This window comes from Opisthocomus hoazin, chromosome 3 (assembly GCF_030867145.1).
Source record: "Opisthocomus hoazin isolate bOpiHoa1 chromosome 3, bOpiHoa1.hap1, whole genome shotgun sequence".
Taxonomy (NCBI): Eukaryota; Metazoa; Chordata; class Aves; order Opisthocomiformes; family Opisthocomidae; genus Opisthocomus; species Opisthocomus hoazin.
The window spans coordinates 90,941,582-90,966,788 of record NC_134416.1 but is presented as its reverse complement, the minus strand read 5'-3'; the positions used below and the strand labels follow the sequence as shown (position 1 = coordinate 90,966,788).

At 37.5% G+C, this 25,207-nt stretch overlaps 1 protein-coding gene across 5 annotated transcripts in view; it reads left to right on the top strand.

Moving 5' to 3' along the window:
• Positions 1-25,207, top strand: part of ATP9B (ATPase phospholipid transporting 9B (putative)) — a 190,851-nt gene that overhangs the window by 97,725 nt on the left and 67,919 nt on the right. For all 5 annotated transcript variants that reach the window (XR_012763527.1, XR_012763526.1, XR_012763525.1 and 2 more), the window contains exon 11: positions 6,831-6,907. Coding sequence is in view for 2 of the 5 variants with exons in the window: in XM_075417049.1 (XP_075273164.1) it covers positions 6,831-6,907 (77 nt within the window). In the remaining 3 variants the exon portion in view is untranslated. The remainder of the gene's footprint in view (positions 1-6,830; positions 6,908-25,207) is intronic.

Genomic DNA, 25,207 nt, shown 5'->3' with positions numbered 1-25,207 from the left:
TGTCCCTTGTACCCCACTAAAGTCACTGACCTTTTTGTTTTAATTAAAACTTCATGTTGTAAAGTGCTCTGTTCAGCTCACTGTGGATAGGGTCCTGCTGAAAAGCAAGGATGGTTTTGCATTTATTAGGAGTTCTCTTTTATGTATACTCCATGCTGCCAGTAAAAAGAAAAAAAAAAAAAAAGCTTAAAGTCTTTTATCAGGCAAAATCTTAATCAGAAAGTATAGATCACTTACACAGTTATTGAATATTAAAATAATGGGATCTAAATGTTAATTATATTTGATGTTTCAGATGTTATAAGGAATTTACATTATCTAGATGCTGCATTTAGGCTTTAGGCCATTGTAACTTTAAGAGCAGAGAATTATTTTCTTTGGTTTTTGCTCTACGTAAGAGAAGTCGAAAGGACTGTAGAAAAGGGGGCTGTGGTTATTCTTCTGCACAAAAAGGCTGAGAATAAGGAATCGGGAGAGCATGATTTCTGAAAAGGAGCTACGATTTAAGATGGGGAGTTGGAACTACTGGAAACATGAGCCAAGAGGAGGGAAGGGTATGGAGAGAGGGATGGACAGTAAAACAGGATCTCCACCTAAGCTATAGAGTCAGTCCCTACTAGGAAGGCTGCTTACATCGGTGAGGGGCCTGCTGGAGGGCTGTGGGGAAGCGATCGAGTCTGAGGATGTGACAAAGGAGACTGACTGAGCACTCCTTTCCAGAGTCTGGAAAGATAGTCATGTTCTCCGATGCTCGGTGTTGTTTCGTTTGATTCCACTGGGAAACTGTTCTCTCTAAAACCGTTCTGTCAAGTGGATGATGGCTAAAATTGTCCTCGGTTAGGTTTTTAACTGAAGTAGCCAAGATGTGTAATTGTGTGTAAAAAGGTGCTGCTCATGAATTACAAATTTCAATACTGTGTAAATTTGTTTTGAGTTTGCTTTTCCCGAAATTCATAGAAGGGGGGAAACCACATTCAAAGTGTATGCATTTGCAAAATCAGTAATTCTGAATCGGCAATTTTGAATTTAGTTGAAAACCATTCACGTTTTCACTTCCAGGGTAGATGATTTTATTTTGTTTGGAAGTGTAGCTAATGTCTAGGATTCTTGATCTGCCATCTAAAGTTGGCAGCCAAATTAATGGAAACAGTGCTCCTTAAAATCTGTGCCTTAGCATATGTTTGGGTTTTTTACTTCTGAGGGGTCTTGTGAAGGTTAAATTGTTTATGAAGGACTTGGATTCATTATTAATGAGGGCAGTAGAAAAACATAGGAGAAGATAATTCCCTTGTTAGAGCGTGGTTTTGTATAGTGGAATAGGACTCTGAGGGAGACTCAGGGCAGCTGACTGTATGATACAAAGTAAAAATATCGAATGGCTCTTCAAGACTGCAGCCCCTTCTGAAGGCAAAAATAACATGTGATCAAGTAATTAAAAATGGTGTCGTGATGTGCATACAGAAGTTAGTTGAATTAAGGTAGAGAGAAATAATTTCCTTCAGTAACTGGTTTTGTGACGTATAATTGTATCTTAATCTAAACTTTGGCATATCATTCATTTTACTTGTGTCATCTCATGTAATAACTACAATTTAATACTGTAATAGTGTGCTCCTCTCACGTAAGTGCTGCAGTTATCAAGCCTGTAAGATTTCTGTTTGGATATTTGCTTGTTCTGTATGGCATCATAAATCCAGATCTTAAGAATTGCTCAGTACCTCTGTGGAGGTAATTTTAAAATTTGACAGGATTAGGCCCTTAACAAAGAGTAGGAAATTACGGCGTTCCGTCTGTTACTTATCTGAGGAATAGCTGCACTGTGCATATAGTCATGAAGAAGACCATAAGGCCAAACAATGAGTAGATAGTTAAAATTAAGGTGTTCTAGATTTGATTGATAACTGATGTATCATTCAGTTGTTTTTATCTCACTTCCAGGTTGAATGTAGTAGCTGAGTTAGGATACTTGATGCTAAGCTAATGAAATCTGAATTTTTGTAGTTTTTTAAAAAATTAAGACTTCATAATTGAATTTCCAAGATTTGTGACAACTGAAAATCTTGTCCGTGTCTGACTGCGTTATCAACACACGTAAACTGCCTTGCTTAAAGCCTGCCATGGCAAGATCTCAGAGGTGGACTCTGCCTGCACAAATTTGCAGGCACCTCTGCATCCTGTCACAGTTGTTGATTATATCTGAAGAAATTAGTGGAAAATTACGCTTGCACACAACCTCTGCAGATGAGTCCCCCTCGGATTCTATGAAAACAGAAGAATAAAGAGCCTGCAGCATGTGAAAGCCTGTACTGTTTTTCTACTCTGTAGACAGCTGCCTCACTTCAACCATGCTTGTATCTGAGTCTCCTCACTGTCTAGGCTCACAGTTCTGTTACATGCAGGTGTGTTTTACCCAAAAGTATGTGATATCTATGTGCAAGCCTAATCTTCTTGTTACTTTTCCACTTTGATTCAAGAAAGTGGGTTTGTAGCCTGTGCCCAGATGGTGGGGGGTAGAGTTCTGCCCTGCAACATTGCTTGTACAACTCTTGATTTACCTTTAGACTCTTCAGTATGGCAGTGTTTAAGGCATCCTGGCTTGGAAGGCTGCTTCCTCCAGTGCTCTGTAAGCAGCCTGGACATCATTTGGTACTAAATCAAACAAATATGTGACCCGTTGCTCTTGGGACTCTGTTACGCCTTTGCCAACTCCTTGGAGGTTGTTACAAAGCGTTTTTGGTCAACCTGTACTATTATCTTGACCTATTACTGACTGATGCTGTCAGTCTGCAGGGTGGAGACAGGGAGCTACATCACTGACACCCAGGAAAGGAATACGTAGCTGAGTTGCAGATACAAAGCCTTATCTAATTTTAAAAAAGGTTTTGCATAGGACATACAGGACAGTTGTTGGGTGAGGGCATTCTCCTTCCTGTTTTCCTCCTTCCAGTGATTAAATATGTGCTGAATTTCCTGATATTCTCTTTGGCATATTAGATAAACCACACTGCATCAGCTAGGAGAGCCCACTGTCTCCAAGACACACGCCGTTGCCATTTGTCAAGAGGGTCAAGGTCAGGCTAGGAAAAGTGTGTGGGAAATTATGTGGGGAATACCTCAGAAAACTTGGGCTCTGGTAGCTGATGTCCGGACAATTTTAGAGGAGAGAGACCACAAATCAATCATCTTGCAGATCAGTAACAGTAAATGTAAGTGTATAAAGGTTTCAAGGAATCTTATCAACTACAGGTTGAATGCAGATTGCCAAAGCTCATGAAAACATCACGGTACTACAATAATGGATTCTACAGAAAAAAAAAAAGCCTATTGCTAGAGCAGTACAAGTGGCAACAAAAATATTTTCTATGATGAAGACTATTTTTATGTTCTTTTTGAATTTTGGGAACCAAAAAATTGGTTAAACAAATTCATATAGTGTCAAACAACTCAAGAATAAACTATTCCACAGCCTTTTTATATCAACAAATACAGTTCAGAAGAATGAGATTCCTCCAGTTTGTACCTTTGGAAGGTGTTTACTTTCCTTGGTTTCAGTATGTCTCCTTACTCCTTACAATAACAGTAAGCTAAAAGGGAAAAAAAAAAATTTCCATTTTGTCACACCTAATATGTGCTTTATACCCAGATGTTCTAGTCTCAGAATTGATAGTTTAGATATCTAAATAGAGACTCCTCCTCCTACCAAACCTGAAGTGCTTTCTGCCCCTTGCTGCAAAGCCCTGAAAGAGATCTGGTGACCTGCGTGTGCAGTGTTTCTCCTAACCACAGAAAGTACAGAGACTAATTTGCCAGGATCACACTGGGAGCTTCTGGCAGGGGTGGAGATCAAAAGCACCTCTCTCAAGTCCAAAGCATGCAGCTATCCTTTTGTTATTCTTTAAGAAGTGAGCTAGGAAAAAATATTCTGACGTTTTCCACTTACAGGCAGCATCCCAGTGGGTTTCAAAAAGGTAGCAACAAGGTACGGAGTCTGTGTGTCATTCTTAATACCTATAATATTGCTGTGGGATTTATAATAGTGCCTGGAGGACAGGAAGATTTGGTTAGTGAAAACCTGAAAAACTGTTGTCACTGAAGAAACAAGTTTGAATATAACCAAATAATTTAAACCAGTAAGCATTTTGAAAACCTCTTAGGTTATCTTTAATTAAATTACTTATCTTTCAGGTCATTTGTGACATCACTGACTGTGGTGTTTGTGTTTATTGCAAGCTTCAGTAGATTTCCTTTCAGGAAGAGAGAGAAGAAAGTCAGCAGTTAAATTTTAAAAAGCCTCAGAAGGTCCATTACAGTATGGACCTTAACTTTGTGCTCCCCATTTACTGTAACGATCAGGGTGGTTCAGCCTCTCAACAAGATAATGTGGTTTTCTGAGAGACCTGCTGAGATGTCTGTTGAGAGGAGATTTGTGTTAATGGAATTTTGTGATCATTTCAGCAGGTGTCAGTCTTGCAAAGTCACTTTAGATAAAATTGGAACAATTTGTATAACTGCACAGCTGTAAACAGCACTATTCTGTGCAAAGTCCTACACATGATTTTAATTAATTTGAGCACTCTTTGTTTTTGTATGGTTCACATAGTGCTTGGGAGATACCAGAAATTAATATGATCACACACCAGATTCAGAGTATGCCTGAGTCTTTTTGTCTGTTAATTCTGCACAAGTCAACTTCTGTCTCTTTTCCAGGCCCACATGTTCTAGTGGTATCTCCTGTAACTTCTCTCTCCTTCATTAACCACTCTGTCCTTACCAATCAGTGGTTTCCCCAGTTTACATGAGAGCCAGCTCGCGTAGAGGCCCATACGTAGAAATACTGAAGTCATTTTAATGAGCCCAAGCTTGTAGTACATCTGTGCTTCCAGGAACCCCAAATTGGATTTAGTTTTCTCTACTGTGGGCCAGGGTGGAGATCAGTGCAAGTATGCATCTTTCTTCACAGCTGGTATTAAGCTTAGATTTGCTGAGGATAACGAGTGAGAATAGTGGGTAAAAAAAACCCTTCAGAACACCAGAAGGGTCCCTCGTGCAAGCACTGTGGGACAAGGCTAAAATTAGGCTCTGAGTTCCCCACACTGATGTAATTCAAGTCTGAGGAACCCTAGATTTACCAGTGATGCTGTGCTAGTAACTAACAGCCCCAAAAGTTTAAAATCAAAGATCAATGCCTCAGTAAAAGCAGCAGCTCAGCCAGACTTAGCCCAAACTGTGACCAAAATTTGGTAACCAAAAGGGATTTTTTTATCTGACTTTCACCTTTGAAACCAGCTTTTCAAGGAACAAAATAGAAGACAAGTAGGACAGCTTGCTCTCCTGAGCTGTAGCAGCCGAGCCAGGTGAAGTTTACTGGGAAGGTGCCATCTGGAACAGAGAAGTTCTCCCAACTTTTGTTGAACTGAGGAGCTACAAAGGCAGAGATTGTAGGGATGTGGAGGAGGGGATTCCCGACTGTCCACTGTGTTGCGACCGTTGGACAGAGGTCATCTCAGAGGATCGCTCAAAAATAAAGTGCCCCAAAGGAATATGGGCGTTGGTTGGAGACCAGTAGAAGGAGTTCAGAAATTATGGATCAATGGCAATTTTACAAAATTCAGTAATAATTTTGGGGTGTTTTGGGGGCTAATGCCTATATACTAATGTGCAGATTTGCACGTGGAACTGTCAGCAGAGTCAAACTAACTTTGTTGTTCCCTTGTTGCATCAAGGGAAGTCTTAAGAAAAAGCTTTAGTATGGAGAGGAAAATAACAGAAAAACTAATTTTCAGTTGTCCAGAAGATGTAATGTAGAATCACTGATGTTTTATATGTGGGTTCAAAGTTTTCACTTGCATTCTCGTTTTTGAGTAACTGAAACTTCCTTTCTTTAATGCCTACATCTTTAACTGTCATCTTTTTGTTTTGTTTTGTTTTGTGTGTGTTCCTTCAACATTTTACACCCTGTTCTGCTGTAAGAGTAGTGATAGTAGATCTTACACGTGGTCCTGATTGCCAAAGACAAACTAAGTTACTTAATGGCGGACAAATGTGTAATACTTGTACAGTTTTTAAAGTTTTCTAGGCAGGGTGTTTCTGACAAGTTATGTTAGTTATAACTTTATAACACAAATACAACAAGAAAACCCACAGTATTGGTTGACTAAGTAATAGAAATAAGGTTTTTGGTTTGTGCTGTAAAGTGTGATACTGGCATATTAATAAAAACCTATTTTTTAATTTAAAATAAATATGTATTTAGTGATGCTGAAGCCAAGTTTTCCTATACCATCCAGTAAAAACTGACTAAAAGATAACTGGAATGGGGGAATCATTTTTACAAGTTAATGAACAGGAAAATATTTTTATATGGGTTTCTAGCAAATTAATGAATTGAGTGAACTAGATTTTGCATCACTATGGATGACACAGCTGGCAGGGACTTTGTGTATGATCCATTCAGCGCTGTTGTACTAATTTTTGTTTTCCTTGTGAAGGGCAGTTATTTATGTGTGTGTTAACTGCTGAAAACAGTTGGAGACAATAGTAAGTTCAAATAGAAGTTTCTAACCAGTTAGATTGAAAGTATTGTTTCCATTAAAAAGAAGGAAAGCATGTTGTCATTTTAATGGCTGTTAATTAAAGAAGTTATAATGATCCTTCATAGGCAATTCTGGAAAACAACATTCACAATATTATGTACATTGCATAAATGTTTGGGCTTTTTCATACAACTGATTTGCTTGAGAGACTGTAAATTACTGCAGATTCTAATTCAGGCAAATTTTGTCTTCACTGCTTGACACCTCTGTTTTATTTTTTGCTCATTTGTTTTTCAGGAACTGTAATTGGTGTTGTGATTTACACGGGAAAGGAAACTCGAAGTGTAATGAACACATCCAATCCAAAAAATAAAGTAAGTTAGCCTTACTGTGGGATTTCCTACTTTTGTTTGCATAAGACTTAAAAACAGATCTACCTAAAACAAAAATCTACAAGCTTTTACTGTGATGCATTTGATGTGTACTGGACTGACTTGAACTTTGGTGTGTGAAGTGAATTCTGCCTCAGTCTCATTTTGGAAGTAAAATTATTCTTCCTTTAGCTAGGAGTGTTACGAGTACTGATGGAAACGTTTCTTTGATGTGTAAGGGTACATCTTCAGACTTCTATATTTCTGTCTCACAGCTAAATATTAATTCCCATTTCACTTCTCAGATTATTTTACTGTAAAGTATTTGGCCAAAGCTACACAGTAGTTTTAAGGAATGTTTATAACAGACTACGGAAATTTATTCGGGCTCACAGGGGAAGTAGAGCAAGATAACTGAGGTTCCAGTCAGTACCCAGAATGCTCTTCCAGGGATTTATGTAAGCGGTGAAAATATTGTCAGGAAATTTGTCTGTTGAAAAGACAGCAGAAGTTTGAGTGCTTCTCTCTGTACAAAGGTTCTTTCAGTTCAGAACAAAGCAAATAGCTCTTCATTTCATTGGTTGTGTTTCTAATGTGAGTTGGGGAGGGCCCTCAATTATAAAGAAATGAAACTTCAGTTGTAGGCTGTATCTTACAACCTATACCTGTGTTTAGTAAGGAGATACTTAATTACGTTAAGAAAGGAAAACGTTCTTGCAAGAGGGTTAGAAAAAATCAATTGTGACAGGTTGGCATTTTCACGCCATTCATAATAAGTTGTTCTGAGTAGGAACATCAAGAATGAAATGATAATACAAATTGCTTGAAGCGGTTATTGCAGTCCCCTGAGTGTATTGATTTGTATTTCTAATAAAGAGATGCTTTTAAATGTCTCATTGACTGAGACAGGTGATATGTACCATTATGTGGATTAAGATGGCCTCCTATTATTTTAATCGTTGTAACATACATTTTAAAATAATAGAGTAAAATGGAACCAAAATGTTTATGATGCATAATAATTTTCTGTTCCATCTGATACAAAGATGAGCCCTTTAGTAACAGAATCTTTCTTTAAGAATTCTGAACAAATTCTGACTGATAAATAATACTCACAGGTGTTTAAAATGAAATTATTTAGTATAGTAAATTGATAGGAGAATGTGTGTGAATGTAATATGCTTTATGCAAATTCAACAGATTCTGGAGATGTCTTAGATTTTTAGTAAATGTTTGTTAAAATTTTATTTGCATGAATGTTTGATGCAAAAACTATCATAAAGGGTAAAAGGATTTGTGTTTAAAATTTCCCTGATGTTTCAAAATTGCTATTAATATTAAAATAGTTGCTCCAAATTTACATCAGCAAAAGGTTAAGTAGCAGATAAATCTACGAAAAAGATCCAGCAGGATGTTGACAAGCTGCAGCATGGCCTTTAACATTATGACAATGCAGGTACCACCTTTACTTGCATAATGCTTTAATGTTACAGCTGCTAACAATTAAGTGTTGTGTTCTTTGATCTACAGTGGGAACCTAAAATAACTTACAATTTTCAGGAAGCACCAGGAAGTGAAATATTATATGTACACATGTACACGCATGCGCATACACGAACAGAGCCAAACCCTAATAATATTATCTGGCATATGTTGCACTGTCAGTATGCGAACACGATCTAAAATAATTAGCTTAGGAACAATTCAAGGGAGGTTTAGACTGGACATTAGTGAGCATTTCTTCACTGAGAGGATGCTCAAACCTTGGAACAGACTTCCTAGAGAAGTGGTCGATGCCCCAAGCCTATCAGTCTTGAAGAGGCCTTTGGACAGTGCCCTTAATAACGTGCTTTAACTTGTGGTCAGCCCTGAAGTGGTCAGGCAGTTGGGCTAGATGGTCATGGTAGGTCCCTTCTAACTGAAATCGTCTATGGTATTGTGATTAGAAAGCATACTTTTAAATAGCATTTTATCTGCCACTGAAAACAGGTGGTGCTTGTATAGCTAAACTGTACTCATAGTTGTCCAAAGGCCTTTCAAGGGGTCATTGACCTATTAAGATGTCCAGTATTCGAAATATGTATATTCATTTGTTCTTTGGAGGTGTTTAGTTCTTTGTACTATAGTTAGTTGATAGGAATCTACCAAGTGTGAAGAATGAGGCTTAATGTACTATAGTATTTGTAAAATTACATGCTTTAAATGTCTCTGCCTTGGTAGTTGCTCTATAGAATATTTCAAAAATTGAAGAATTGATCTTACACTGAGCAGGTGAAGACTTTCTCTAGAGCCTGTTTTCTTCATCGGCTGTATCAACTCTGTCAGCTGTCTTTCAAATTATTCTGTAAATGTGTGAGAAGTCTTGTGTGGACCAATTGGTCAACAACAATACTGGCGTGGGGTTTTTCTCTCCATGGACTGAGCATCTTTGTTTAAAGCAGTAACCTACAAATAATGTAACCAGTAAGGATGGATTTGGGAACTGAAAACAGAAAAACACTTAAGCCTATCACAGATGACTAAATGATAAAATGCTGTACTTCAGTGTAAAAAATAGTTGTCAACATTTTGAACATATATTTTCAACTCTGCTTTTCTGTGGAGTTAGAATCTTACTGTCTCTGTGAATTCTACCATGGGGTGAGATTGGTTTGCATACTGCTGTAAGATGAGACACTGCCGGTAGGTGCTAGCTGGGCTTGCAACAGGTAGTCAAGCAGTAGTCAGTTCATTCCTTCTCTATCTGTTTGGGGGGCGGAATCTTCCTGTGTTTTCTCAAGCTTGACAATAACGGTTACATGTTGGATAAGGTCTGTAACATTAGGAACCTAAGGAGCGCAAAGGGAGTCTAAAATAGGCTTTGAGATTAGAAGATGTATTACAGTTGAGAGATTAAAGATTCAAACACTTAAAAAAAATATAAATAAATCTGCACCTAACTGTTGCTGAGACAAGATTGAAATTAAATTGATCAATTGTCATACTGCTGTAAACGTGAGAGGAAACAAGTCTGCCCCCTCTTCTGCTTTAGAGAAGAATTGTTCCAAATACTATTTGGAACTGCTTTTAAATGTCAGGCTGTCTCTCTGCTGCTCTTTGAAAACAAATAAAAATAGTATTCCATAGATTTTCCTGTAAAATGTGTTGATGTGCTGGTGTTGGGAATATAGTTCAGTGATGTTTGTGTCTTCTGGCTTTGGGAGAAAGCAAACACCGAGATCTATGGTTCTCAGTTTACATTGCCAAACTGAAACTTCTAAGTCAAGAAATAAACACGACATAAATGGGCTTGACTCTTCTATCATTCCTCTCTTCATTGAAATACAGATAGATGCTTCAGTTGTGTTTCTTGCTGGAGTATTAACATTACTGCTGTACTTTTACTATTCAACTGGATTTTTCTAGTGGCAAATTTTTAGTTTTCCTTCTTAAGGGTAGATGCTTTTTGACTAAACGAGTATTAAAATTTAGAGATGCAGACCTGCTCTGTAAACACTGAGCAGAAGACTAAAACTGAAATAAGTTTAAGCAAACGTACATATGAAAAATTGTGAAATGTATGTACCTGTTCAAGCATGTGGTTTGTCTGTGTGTTAAACTTAGAAGGATTTATTGTGTTTGCTGAAGTATTTAGTCATTCAAGCAACAATTTCCTTAACTTAAAGTCAACACTTTGTTGTTTTATTACAATTATAAAAATGGTTTCATTGCCTAAGGATGCAGACACGGTCTGAAAAACACAAAGATAAAGAGAAGAGAATTTTCTTAATGGAACAATTCAGTATGTTTTTAATTCCGAACAATATAAAGAAAAATTATTTCTGACAAGGTTTAATTTCAGTCTAAAATGATATATGTTTTGCGCTGTAGATAAATGTAGAAATGGTAACATCAACATTATTATAGTGTAATGACTCTCTGCATTTTAGCTCATTGGCAGTCACATCAGCTTACTCAGGAATGCAGTTCCAGCCCTAAAAAAAAAAAACAAAACCCCACCAGATTGAATTGTGCTCCTCACAGTGCTGTAATCAGTAATCAATCCTATTTGGATAGATATTCTTAAACCTTGGCTTTCTGGATGAAGTTGGACTTGTCAATGCTAAAGGTCATTTATAGGTGTTAATTAACCAAGAGGGAAATTAACAAACTAAGGTTATTTATTTATTTTGTCTGGCATTTTGCAGTATACTAATTCCTGCCTATTTAAAGTGTGGAATAGTTTGTTATCTAAATTCAGAATTGCTTTTGCAGTTTTGGTGTTCATAGAAAGCAAGATTGTTAGTACAGCCCTTCTGCAAATGTGACCTGTTTCCATCAGTGGCAGCAGATTTTGGGGGTTAAGGTTAAAAACCCACAATATACGTGGACAGAGGTGGAAATAAATTCGAGGGAATGTATATTGTGTACTAAGATTGAAACGTTAAAATTACTTGGACTATGCAATATATATACACACTCAGAGTGTACATAGTAATGCATCAAAATGAGTAGAAATTACCTTAAATAGAACTCCTGAGAAATCAGTAGCCTCTGTAAAGGAGCTACAGCATGTAATCTGCCTGGTGTGCTTGAAATTAGTACAAAAGTAGTTTTTATATTGCTGATCCTTACAAGCAGTGTTCAAAACACTTATTTTTTTGCCTTCTATTATGAAATTCTACATCTGCTGTTACGTTTTAACATCAGAAGTAAAACTTTGTAGTAACCATTCAGTGTTCGTCAAAATAGTAATACTGATTTTTCCCTAATTCTTAGCTAGCCTGAAAGCTAAATGCTACATCTTGCGGTTGGTGCTTGCTGATTTTGTAAGTGTTGGTTGTTTGGGGTTTTTTTTTAAATTCTAAGAACTGATGTTTTTGTTGTTGTGTGTGTTGCCCTTGGTTTTTTGAAAATGGCCTCACTGGTGAGCCTTGAATTAATAAAAAAAATATTTCTGTTGTGGTAAACTGAGGCAAAATCACTTCATCTCTCTCTCTCCCCTCTCCCACAGGACGTCTCTTCCTAATATTTTGTGGCCACATTTACTTCTCTACATATAAAAGCCTTCTCTATGCTTGGCCTTCTCTATCCTCCATTTTATGAGCATAATTTTTGAAAAATGTTTCTTAAAAAAGCATACCCCCCAGCGCACTTGTTTATTTGGAGTGAAAGAGAGCGACTGGAGCAGATTCATGTGTTCCAAGGAACTGATGCCACTTCACCAATTTACCTGTTCAGCATAGCATTTTCAGTATTCAAAATACGCTTCCCCTGCCTTGACACACTTTTTTTGAACATCCTTAAATGTGGTTGTCCAACATCTTGTAATTGCATTAGTAAGCCGTTCCTGTCTGTTCCACCTCAAAGGCTGACATTCGTGAGTCCGACTTGCATCTCTGTTCAGTGAGTACCTGTGTTAACAGTGGGAGCTCTTCCCTACTCTGCCACCAGTCCTCCCTGTAACAGAAGTAGAATCACATCATGAATCTTGTGTGTTGGTATAAGATGGAGGGAAGAAAATGCCGTGTGAAATCCCCTGTCAGATAACACAAACAAGAATTTGCTGTGTTCCCTAAAGAGCTTCAGAAGGGCCTTAGAAATAAATTGCCTTTATCCTGCTGGTACACTGTTGTGCAGGGGACCAGTAACTTCACTTGCATGTTTTTCTTACTAAATTGATAATTTGATGTTCATAGTCCGTTCGAGAAGAATGGGTTTCTATGCCTGTAGGGCCTAGGATAAAAGCAGAACCTTGAAAATAGTTATGTGGCTCTTAATGACAAATTTCAAGGATTTATAAGAAGAAAAGGGTTTATGTAGCATTTTTTACTGGAGTATGTCTGCTGTGCTTAATCCTCCTAAAAACTCCTCTTCGTATGGGATAAAATTGAGAAAGCTGTCACCTACAAGTAGCAAGTAATTCCTAAACTTAGTTTGTTTCCTGTACCTGGAGCTTTAGTCCACAAAAGTGCCTAACCACCAGCTTCCCTTGAAGGATGAGAATCTCCCTCTTTGTGTGCAAGAGAATTGCTGGGATCAGGCCATGAGGAAATACACGTCATGTACTATTAGTGCTTCTCTCTCCACGTGCTCTCATCTCTGAGCAAAGGAAAGAAAGGAGCAAAGGAAAGAAAAGAGAGGAGCCCCTCCCAAAGACTAGAGCGTGTCAGTAAGATGGATGTAACAGGGTTAGGTAGCTAACACTGTTAGCTGGAGGAAGACAAAAGATGTCTTTCCCAAGAGGTTTGGAAAGAAAGGGCTGAATGGCAGTAGTCACCTTTGCTCTTCCAAAACCAGGATTGGAACATGGGAATGCTGATGCTTGGAAACAGTCAGCAGTGTTTCGGCAAACCCAAAGCAAAATTTCTATGTCCTTCACTGTGAGCCAGAAAGATCTACCTTCTGTCATTATCAGTAACTCCGTTAACTGACATATCGAAAGTGTGGAACTGAGGGTTGCGTTCATCAGAGGACTAGTACGGAAAAAGTGTGGTTCCACATAAAGGAACTGAGATTTTCAGTTTTCTTTCATGTATAGAAAATTGGAAAAATACTGGATATATACCTCTATATTAAAACAAGAAGATAACAGTAAGACTGAAAGTCTTGATTGACCACTTTGAGTATATATATGGACAGAATTCATTTAATGCAAACTCATACGTTGAGCCAGGGTTTTTTTGGTACACTCCTATACTTTATTTACATTACTCTCTACAACTTTTGCGTTTGCTTCTTTTCGGAGACTTGGTAGGGCATTTTTATCCACATTACCAGTGCTTCTCAAATAGCAGTGTATTTTTTTTATACTCTTCTTTATATTCTTCTCTCCAAAAGTAATAAAATGATAATACTACAAATGGGAAGGTGGGGTGCAATAGATCAGAGGGGGTGTGGGAGAACCCACACACAAAAAAAACAGTAACTGAGAGTGGTCAGTTTAAGGTATTGGGCTTCGTTTCTCATACAACTTAGTTTTTTGTCGTACTGTTGTATGTCGAATACTGCTACTGTTTGGTTTGCATGCATCTGATGTCTGTAGCCTTAGAGCAAACTTGAGCCTAACATATTTTCTTTTGGCATCTGGAAAATACTAGATCATCACTTGCTTATCTACTTTACTGTTATATCCCTGGGCTAGAGAGTAAGTTGTTCTGTGATGTAGCCTGCTATCAATTCACAAGTTAAAGTCCCAGAACAACCTGTGCCCTAACTTCTAATTTGTTCTGAAAGCAACAATTAAACATATTATGCAATTGGTCAACCAAGTCATGTGAGAGGTCTTTTCTGGCTACATGTACTTTAGCATGGTGCGCTGCGTTGCTGTATGGCTTCTGAGTCACTCAGCATAACTGCTGCTCAAGTACCGAACTGAACAGACTGTCTTTTACACTGTTACGGTGCTGTGCTGCTTGGGACATGGATGTTGAATCAACACTGCTCTACTTCACCTGGTACCACTTTCTGTTTACAGCCCTCCTGCAAGGCAAAGTACATACAGCATATAAATATATAGCATATAAAATAATTGTTAATAACAATATGGAGAACAAGTAGGGAAATGGCTCTTTAGTTTTTGGAAAGACTTTTCACTGTACTCTGGGTGAATTTCTGGATTTACTCTATATTTTAGAGTTAGTGGCAAACTCTTCCATTGATATTTGCTAAGCCCAAGAGTTTATTCATAGCCCTAAAATTCCTACAATGTTAAATCAATTCCCCATTATCAAAATATAGGAGGATAAAAATTGGTATGTTCCAGTACGTGAATGATGAGCCATAAGCCATATCTAACTCGGAGTCTTAAATTTTTATGGTTTTCAGCAAAAGTTTTACTTGATGATATTCTGAGATATATCACTTCCTGTTTTGGAGATTCCTGTTAAAAGTTGCTTGGATTTTGTTCTCTTTTAGTATGTTTTGAACAGGAGTACGTTAGAATTTGGCTCGGCAGCTCAATGTCATTTCAAACCAGTGTCAGAGGAAGGCTCAGTGGTGGAGTACACTATTTCTGCAGTAGTCCCTAAAATAGATTAATCTCACAAACAGTCTGAGCAACCCTTAAAATAGATCAATTTATGGAGTAGCAATGACTTGTTGCTTACTCACCAGAAATACAGCGTATTTTACCTGTAGCAAACTAGACCAAAACAAATTATTTTTGGTAAAATACAGAAACCATTTTTTATCATTCTACAGAAGACAATGCCCAAGGGAGGTTCCTTCTGTGGTTGTCTTGTGCCGAGTATCCCAGTGAGCTGTGAAAAGAGCCAGTCCCTGATGCTGTTTCCTCTCCGCTGCTGCGAATCAGTTGCAGGAGTTTGCTTTTTCACTGGCATTGCTCCTTACAGCGTTGCTGCCATTCAGAGTTAATCATGCTGCTGGCAAAACGCAGCTGCTGGGAGGTGGAGAGGGTGGGGGCAAAGGGCGCTGCCTGGCAGATGATGCTTGTAGCCTCATCTCCTTGCTTAGAGCCGCGCCACCTCCATCAGGCTCTGCCTACGAGGCGGCACTGGCACCGTGCGAGCCGCAGTGGCGGTCACCAAAATACTGACATGGTGGGAATAGACCATTAGGTGTTCTCCTACGCTGGGGTTGTGGTCTGTCTATCAGGTGTTTGTTAATAAGGGCAACGTACCACAGTTGGCGCTGATTTTTATGTGTATTGTTTTCTTACTGAGTGTATTTTATTGGAAGTCTGAAACCTGTAACTCGTTCAATATTCTATGTGCTTTCCTTAGTAAAGATGCACCTGCATATTCCTGAAACATACAGTTCTAAAAACTTGAGACTACAACTGCGTAGAAAGTCAAGTGTGCTCAGTATCTTTATTAAGTAACTCTAATGATTATTAGAAAAGCCTCTATAATTTTTCTTTTGCATAATTTTCCGTAATTTGTACAATTGTTTTCATGGCTTTCTGAATTTAGTTTATTTTTTCCAATATGGAAATGAATTATATAAGGAGGAATAGAGAGGTTAGTTTTTGTGGTGGGTATGTTCAAAGTATATTAATTTTTTTATTACTATTATTCTTGTGACAATGGGATGTCTTAAATGTCAGAAACTAGGATCTTTCAGAGACCTGGAGAGCATTCTTGCATTAGACACTGATCTGATGTTCACACCTCTGATTCAGATGATTTACAGGCATTATTGTGTAGCTGGTTAGCCTGCTTTTCATGTAGAGCAAGTACAGAAAAACAGATCTTCCGTGTGTTTTCATTTATGAGACTTCTTAATTTACGCGGCTGAAGTCGGATGTATTTCCCTAAGTAATGGAGGCTCAGTAACCATCACGATTCACATGACTTGAAATCTTAGTCTACACCGATGAATATCTAGAGGGAAAGTTCTGTACATATCAGGACATGATATTTGTTTTGATATAGGCTGGACATAGTGATCATAACTAAGATAATTTGCTTAGTTCTGTTTGTGCCCTTAAAGTAACAAGCTTGTCATATTCTTAGTAAATACAGTATTTGCCCTTCTTTTTTTCCTCAGTTCAGAGTACATCCTGAGGATAGACTTAGCATTAAAATCAGCATTCCAGCTCATACTGGATGAAAATAACGTGGTTTAGGTTGTGTATTAGTTTGCAAAGAGTGTATTGCTCTTCACGTTCTTAAAGCTAATTCCCTTCCCATTGTATCTTTTGGAATGTATCTCAAAACTGTTTATACAAAACAGCATTCAGTTTCATTTCTTTTATGATTTGGAGACTTTGTGGAATCTTTTCTTAATCTCATAGTCTCCAAGGAATCCACTCAAATATTTTCTTCTATAGAAGCAAAGATAGATGACTTGTGACTCAGCTGAAAATAAGTTTCTTGCTGATGCCTTGAGGGTTTGAGGGATAGCCTTTTTTTTTTCTTCTTCCTGTCACATAGATCCCTTTTTCTAGTTTAAGTTTGAAAGTATTTGCGCAGTTGTTTACTTCCTTTTTGGAAGGAACTGTTGAAAAATTTTTTGATTCACTGTGTTTTAATTGCCTGCTATGTGTATACTCTCTGTTTCTTAACGGGACTCTGCCAGAACCAGTCCTCTGCTTTGTATTGCTTATCCCTTTCTTCTGACTACCTTCCCCCTTAGCATGTTCTGCTTCTCCACCCTATTGTTCTGGTCTCTCTAATATTTTTAGTAGTTCTAGCTACCCCTTTCTTGCTTTCATCTCCGCTCAAATCTTACACACCCTTGTTTTTATCTGACTATGCAGCACCTTTATGAAGAAGAACCTTTAAATCTTTAATAAACTGAAATTATCAAAGAATATTCTTCATTTGTCACAGTTGGTTTACCTGGAAAAATACTGTCTTGCTTAATTTGCGCTCATTGTTCAACGATAAAGATCGTGATCCTGATTCACTTTAGCTCTGCATCTTTCCATGTGCTGCTGCCTCCCTAGCCTGTCCAGCACTGTCCTCTTCCTTTTAAAGCTTCATTCACTGCAGCTCACCTGTCTGTCATCTGCTCTGCTATCAAGTTGTTGGCTTCAACTTGGGAATGCCAGATTGATTCCTTAATGGTTTTATGCATGGGAAGAGACTCACCATAAGCAGCTCAGTAGCCATTTCATGGACTTCCTCTAAATATACCTTTGAGTCTCCCTGCCATCACATTTGTGCAGAGGTTCTCTGGCTGCATGGCTCTCTCTTATTGTCACTTACGGGTTTTTGTTTCAGCTATTATCGTACTATTTCTTCCTCCCTTACATCCAAATCAGCTTGGGTTGTTCTTTGGCCTGTTGAAGTCGTTGGTGCAGTACCTTGTGCAGGGCTGTGCTCCACGTAAGGATAACGAGACCTCTCTCTGGATTTGCAGTTAAAAAAAAAAATGAAGCAAATCTGTGCATATTTACAGATTCAGGGGTGTGGTTGGGAGGAATTCATTTTTATGAATGAGCTGCACCTAATCGTCCTCGAGCTGTGAAACAACACTCTAGAGAGCACTGAGCAGAAGGGCAAAGGGGTACCCATGAGAGCATTGTGTTCCACGTGCATATTCTCCTGGCCTGCTTTCCCCTTTGCACGAAGGCATGTGTTCAGTCAGTTTCTTACTCTAGCAATGCAGAAGTGTGTTTGTGGAGCCCTTCCTGGGTGACACAGGCTTGAATTGTTTAACAAATACATTGGCTGGCAGTACTAGTTTCGTATTGACTCTGCCCATTGGGAGGTTAGATTCACTCAGTATGTACTGTTTTATTTTTAAATACATTTAATTCTATAAACAATAGATGAGCTTTTAATGCTTTGCATAATATTTTATATTCAACTTTGACCTTCCAGTTTTCTTTAAGAACCCAAATAATTTATTTCTAAGTAGTTAGGAGTTTTATGGTTGTACTACACAACGGTTTCCTTGTGGAAGGTTTGCTAGCTTCCAATGACCCTTAGCTGCCATCTGGTACGAATTCAAAGTGCTTCTGTCATCTGCTGCTAATTGCTGTCACCTGCATATTGCAGTCACTCTGAGCAACCTGGATCGCAGTAAAGCAGGAAGCATACTGCTCTGGATAGCTGCAATCTATCAATAATACCCATGATTTCTTTATTAATATTAATTTAATAATAAATGAAGGACATGCATCATGAAATGGCGTGAATCAATATCAGTGGCATTTCATGTTTATTTTCACGACTTTCACGGTTTAGTGTGATATCCAAAAATGTGTGTAGATTTGTATTATGAATATATTTATTATTTCAGTATTCTTCAGCCTGTTTATTCTGGTAAGATTGTTCCAACTGAATCTTACAAAAGAGTTCTTTAATCTTTTTTGTAAGATGGTAAGCTTCAGGCAGGGCACTAGCCTACAGCACCATATTATATTAATGTATTTTACTTGTAATTTAGAGAACAAGAAGAATATCCTGATCTGAAGGCTAAACTGTCCCCTGTGGCACTTGCACAGCTGATAATCGTGAACTAGAAAGATGTGTATATCAAACAGTTTACAAAATGAAGCCAGCTGTGTTTCCCTACATACTGTGGCTTCCTGACATGCATCATTAAACCTTATTAGCTACTTCCTTTTACAAAGATTCTTGTAGTCTTGAACATCGCATATTAACATTTTCTGCCCCTCCAACTGGAAATTATTTGCTTTATTGTAGAGTGTCAACTTGCTCTAGTTTCTGATGTGTTCTAATTGGTACTTTAGACTATAATCATAGTGAAATACCACTCCATGCATTTCTTTATTTGGAGATTAATACAGACCTTTTCACTTTCTCTGTCAATCTGGACAACTTTTCACACAATTCCCAACTGTTGGGATTGCTTACAAACCATTAAGTATGAAATGGTTCATAAAACGTATTTAAGAATATACACACAAAAAGCAGGAGTTCACTTCTGTGGTAGGATTTTTTGTTGTTGTTGAGCTAATAGTGATAAGGCTATTTCAGCTGATAAATTTAATTATGTCAAAAACCTCAGAAATTTAGGGATAAAGTTCATTTTTTGCTGATAAGATTTCATTTAAAAAAAACCCACCACCTCACACACACTTATGCACACACATCACTTGATCACTGAATCCTGATACTGAATTTCAGCTCTCAAACCTTAGGAAAGCAGAATTTTTGAATTATTAAGCTCTTTGTGGATAAAACTAGATTTGTAATTAAGTAGAAAAATCAAAATATGTATTGTGTATATGCATTTGTACATGTTTACAACTCTTTCAGGTATTTGAACAGAAAGGCAATGAATTACTTCTGATTTCTGTGAACGAGACTGTGGGCAAATTATTCTAGAACCTTTTTTGCTTGCATGATCCCAATAAGAATAATTTCAAGGCAATATGTTCTACTGAATTCTCTCAAAAGGTATTTTGTGTTTACTGTAGGACAGAGGCACAAATTGCATAGAAATTATATAAATTCTGATTAAGATGTAACTGTACAGAGAATAAAAACTGAATCATCTTAATAGTCTTTTTGTTGGCATTCCTATTCTAAAAATTTTGATGCTTATTCCAGAAGACCAGTTTGATTTGTAAATACATCAGTGTATTAAAATTGAGCTAGAAATTCTAGATTTTGTGTCATAATTTCTACTGCATAGTTGAGTCAAAATCGATGTTTTTACATAATACTAGTGAGAAGTTGCACATCAGATCCGATCTAGAAGTCTTCATTGAGAAGAGCTGTTTTTCTTGTGCCTTAAATGATTGTGGACATTTACTCTGGGTGTGTTTTGGGTATTTGCACGCAGACTTGAAGAAGGCTTCCCCCACCCCCCTGCTTTGGCATTTTCCCCTATATTCTGACATGTAATTAATCTTCACGAAGACTACTGCTTCTTTCCATCATATTGAGCAGCTTTCAGGCTCCTCTTGTTTAATTTTAGACTACAAATAAAACCATGCACAACTTTTTCTTCTGAAATGCACTGTAGATGTTTTTAAAACATTTCTTCACAGCTTGCATACAAACAAGATTTTACACTCAAGAATAACTAAGGACAGAGACAGAAGTTTAATGCAGTCAAAATGCTCTGGCTTTTTCTTGGCTGGGATTCTTTTAGCCAGAAATACACTAACTTATAAAGCCAGAAATAAACTAACTTACAAATTTCCTTCTCTCATTTTTTTCTGCATTCTTGAATATTATTATATATTATTATATATTCATATTCCTTATGAATAGCATTCAGCTATAAATGCTTTGAGACAAACTGTGAGATGCTTTGTGATGAAGTTTTGTTTAGTTTGTTGAACATGATGCCCTGTTGTGTTGCATCCGGACCTGTGCAGGCTGGGGATGGAGTTGAGGTGTCCACAGTGGAGGAGGAGGGAGACTCCGGAAGCGCTCCAGCATTGAAAGAATGGCTGCATAATGCCAATGGAGATTGTTTTAATTCCTCCTTCAGTTTTTATTTATTCACGTGCATTTATTGGTGAATCCATCTTCAGAAAGTTGCCTCAGTCACCTTAGTCATCTGTGATTTGTATGCACTATATTACTTCAATTACACTTCCATAAGGAAAGGCTGCAGCTCTGATTTCCGTGTACTTATATGGCATAAGCACCAGCTTCATCTGTACCACTGTTTCCTGACAAAGTATTTTCCAGCTTCCTTGTAACTTTTAAAATAGCAAGGTATAATGAAGTAAAACGCCTGTAATTTACGTGAAAAGAAATTTTCAAATGTACTTCTCAATGTAACCTCGAGTAAGGTGGAAGAAAAAAAAACTTTTAACTGTCTTACTGTTGATTTGGCATAAAATGAATTGGTAAAACTTAAAAACAAGCTTAAACTTCATGGGTTCTTGGCTTCATTTATGTAATTGAATTCTTAGTGGAAAAATTGCCATTTGTGTTTTGATAACCTTAGCTCTGACCTTTCTTCCCCTAGCCTGTGAGATACACTCTTTAAAAACTGTAATAATCTCTGCTAATAGCTTAATCTAGATAGTCTGTGAGGAGCTGAGTTACTAACACCTGATTTTTAATGTGGAGTAAGCAAATGTTGGATTTCTTTAGGTACGTGTTTTGAAGTGTTTGCTTAATTTCAAAGATGCGTTTGAAACAGCTACAAGGTTCTCATCACTTACGAAATCTTATTCAACGTATGCTGTAACATACATAAAAACCATTAAATCGGTCTGTACAGCAACAAAAGTAAATGGGTGCAGCTTTCTGCATGAAAAAGTTACTGAGACCAGTCAGCTCCATGGTCTGAAGTGTAGAGATATTCGAATTCCCCAAATTTACACAAATGGGAGCGCTAGCTGTTGCTATCAATTTTTTAGGTCCATAATTGCAAATTCTACACAATAAAAACTTTGAGGCCAGTTCTCCCCATGCTAGTTTTGCAGTTGCTTTCACAAAGCTAATTATTTTCATCTGTGAGAGTAAGCCTTGCTTTTTTAATCTACTCAGATCTGAAAAAATGCTATCTCTATTGAGTATGTCTTAATAATACCATGCGGTGTGTAAAGCTGCTTAGGCTGTATTCTGACCAGGGAAAGAAATGATTACATCGCAGTATGCTAGAAGGGTCTGGAGTTGGAGCTGGTGATTATCAAGCTTAGAGAAGATGTAACAAGCATTTGTAAAAGTTACAGATGAAATGCAAATTTGAAGTGTAAATATATGTAAATTTCCAGTGTGAAATCAAACGTCTTTAAATCGTGATCTTTTGTCCCCCAGAATTCTATGTCTTACCAATTTTTTTGTCAGATGTAAGGAGGATCGTGAGTGCTGAGAAACTCTGAACATCTTCTGTATGAACTCTTGTGTACCTAGATTGTTGTCAGTTGGAAAAATGGATGTCTGAAGAGTTTGGCTGTGTGCATGCTTTTGGTTGTTGAAGTCTCCAGTATGACTAGTTAGCTTAGATTATTGAAGTAATTATCCTAAATAGATGGGTGGTCTCCTAATAGGGGGAGGATATATTACTAATACAGGACAATCCCTGTATGGATGCCAGAGCTTAAGAAGCTGTTAACCTTCTCGGTTTCTTAACATGCTCTGTGCACGCTGTTGTCATTCTGGTGTGTGCCAAGCGTCTGGTGAAGCTGGCGAACAGAGGGTTGCACGGGATCTGACCACCGGCACCTTCGGGTGCGAGTCTGTGACCGTGGAAAGGCATACGAAGGGTGACTTTTTGCTAAGAAGGCAATCGAATAGTTTCATTACCCAGTCTGAACTGAATAATTAACTCTGAACCTTGCAAACGGAATGCGGTAGGTGCTGTCGGCCAAGGAGCAGGGCACAGAATCCAGGTCGTCCTGTGCAGGTGCAGGGCTGTGCTTGGCGCTGAGCTTTGGAGAGCAGGAGCTAACGCCGGCCTTGAGCACCCTCTGCTGACCAAACCACACATGGCACGTCTTTTCACTGCCTGCAGTCTAGTTAGAGCAAAATACTAACATGAGGTAGAGGCAAATATCAATGGTTTGGCTTCGTTGTTATATGTAAAGACTGATTCTAAAAGGACATATCAGACTGAAGAATGTTTAGAGACATTTCAATCGTGGAGCAGACTGCAAACTGTCTGGTTAATGAAAAGCAGATTTATAGTCGACGGGATATTAAGAATGGGTCACCTTCAGTTTCTCTCATTTTGATCTTTTGAGGCATAATGTTTTACTACAGATACAGTAAATCGTTGGCATGAGGATAAATCAGGAAACAACTGACAAAGAAGACCCACCTAAGAAGGTTATGAAATCTGTACCCAGTATTTTTCAAAATTAGTGCCTTACTTCAAGCGACTGAGTCCCCTATTTAAGTACAGTTGTGGATATAGCTCACTTACGGTTTTTATGGTGGTAGACTGAATAAGAGAGGGCTAAGCACCTCGGAAAACCTGGATGGGCCTTGCAAGTTTCACTTGGAATATCCAAACTCAGATGGTGCTGAGTCTGGAAAAAGCAACAATATCAAAAGGACAGATAAAGGAGGCAGAGAAGGACGTGTTTGAGTCTTCGTTTTCTTTTAGCATTATAGATATTACTAGCTACAAAAGGGAATATTGTTTCTAAAGGGATTAGTTTATTTCAGACATAAATATTATGCGGTTATGAATAGCTTCTTAAAGACAGACAAGTCGGATAATTTCAAAATCTAATAAACTTAATTTTGCTTTTAAGAGCATTTAAACCTCTTTTTGAATATGCATCAGAACATTTAAAAAACATTATCTACTTGCAGCTTACTCTTCCTTTGGATGATAACCTTGTATTTCTTCTAGAGTTTCAAAATATTTCTATTGTTTTAAATGTCTATCTGATGGATAAGGGCTCGTTTTTGTAACAATACAGACAAGTAATTGTAATTTGTTTCTTTGGGGATACAGTTAATGCTGACTATCCAAACCGTTTCTTGAAATCAGTGTGGAATAGGCATAATTCAGTTCCATAAACTTGCAGTATTAACATAATGCCAAATATTTCTGTTTGGTCAAAGTGCTGTTGGGTTGCAGTAAAGCTAGCATGAAGGATGCATAATGTTTTTTGCCAAAGGAAGTACAGAAAGTGTTACTGGAATCGAATGGGCTGTTTTCTGGTTATTACTTTTGTGGAACCCCTCTGGAGTGGACTAAATAGCTAGTTTATTTCAGTTTTACTAAGTCAAGTAGAACCCCCCACACACACACCATCACAATTATTGCTCTAATTCTAAAATGAATAAAATTTTTGATAGGGTTTTAATGCTTCAGAAAATGTTTTCAAGGTTTGTCATTGTTGCTCTGGCAGCTAAACAAGTGATTGGGATGTTTGAAAATGGATCTGAGAAGAAGTAGGGAGAGGTGACTTTTTTCATTTAACAGTCGCTTTATGCATTTTCTTTGCTTTTCCTACCTTTGAATCTGCTGCTTAAAAGAATGAGTGAGATATTGATTAAAAAGTGCAACATGCTGCATGCAAGATTTGGTGGGGTTTATGTTGATCAGGACAGGCTTGTAGAGAAACATATTTGTCAGACCGTTGCTTGAGCACGGTCAATTAGGGAAAGATGCCTCCTAAACTTAAATTCACTTGCTTTATTTGTTTTGATGCATAGTTATTTTATCTTATTGTGGTTACCTGGATTGCTGAGCAGTCAGGAAGCTGAATTGTAGGAATAACTGTAGAATTGGAGACTTAAAAAAGAAGAAACATTTATAGATTCCAAAGTTGCTGTACATGTTTTTGGTGTCAAGGATTAAAATAAACAGATAATGATGTGTCTCTTCATTTAGCCTTTAAAGACAGATTAATAATCTGTTAAACAGATTATTGAAGAAAGCCATAGAGGTTCAGATATATGCAGCCAACTGTATACAGTAGTCTATATAAAAGTTATTTTTTGTGAACAGTGAAATGCAATGAATCGTTTTGCTTAGGGTAAGCTTGTTTTTTGTCAACCCAAAGAAAAAAGATACATTATTTGATTTTTAGTAATTTTAAATACTTATCTTTCTCTTTGCATAGCTGTTACATCTGAGTTTAGACTAGAATTAATGAAAAAATTAATAATTGACTAGTATTCAAGGTTTAATAAAGTTAAGTTCAGAGCAGGTAGTAAGAATAGGAAAGAAAATGTTTATGTTTATCATGCAAATTAAAGCCAAAGTCTGTCTCAAAAATATATACCATCAGATTTCATTGTAGTCAATATGGTGTTTGTCAGTGCAGAACCAGACTGATTACTGAAACATAATTGCCTTCGTAGAGGAATTTAGTTGCGAGGGGAAGTCTCTCCTAAGATAGCGCCTTAATACTTCAACAGTATTAAAGCAGGGTGCTTAAAAAAAAGGCTAGTTAGGAGCAGTTATTTCTAATGCACTTTAAACTGTAATTGAATAGAAAATGACAGCGCTAGACTA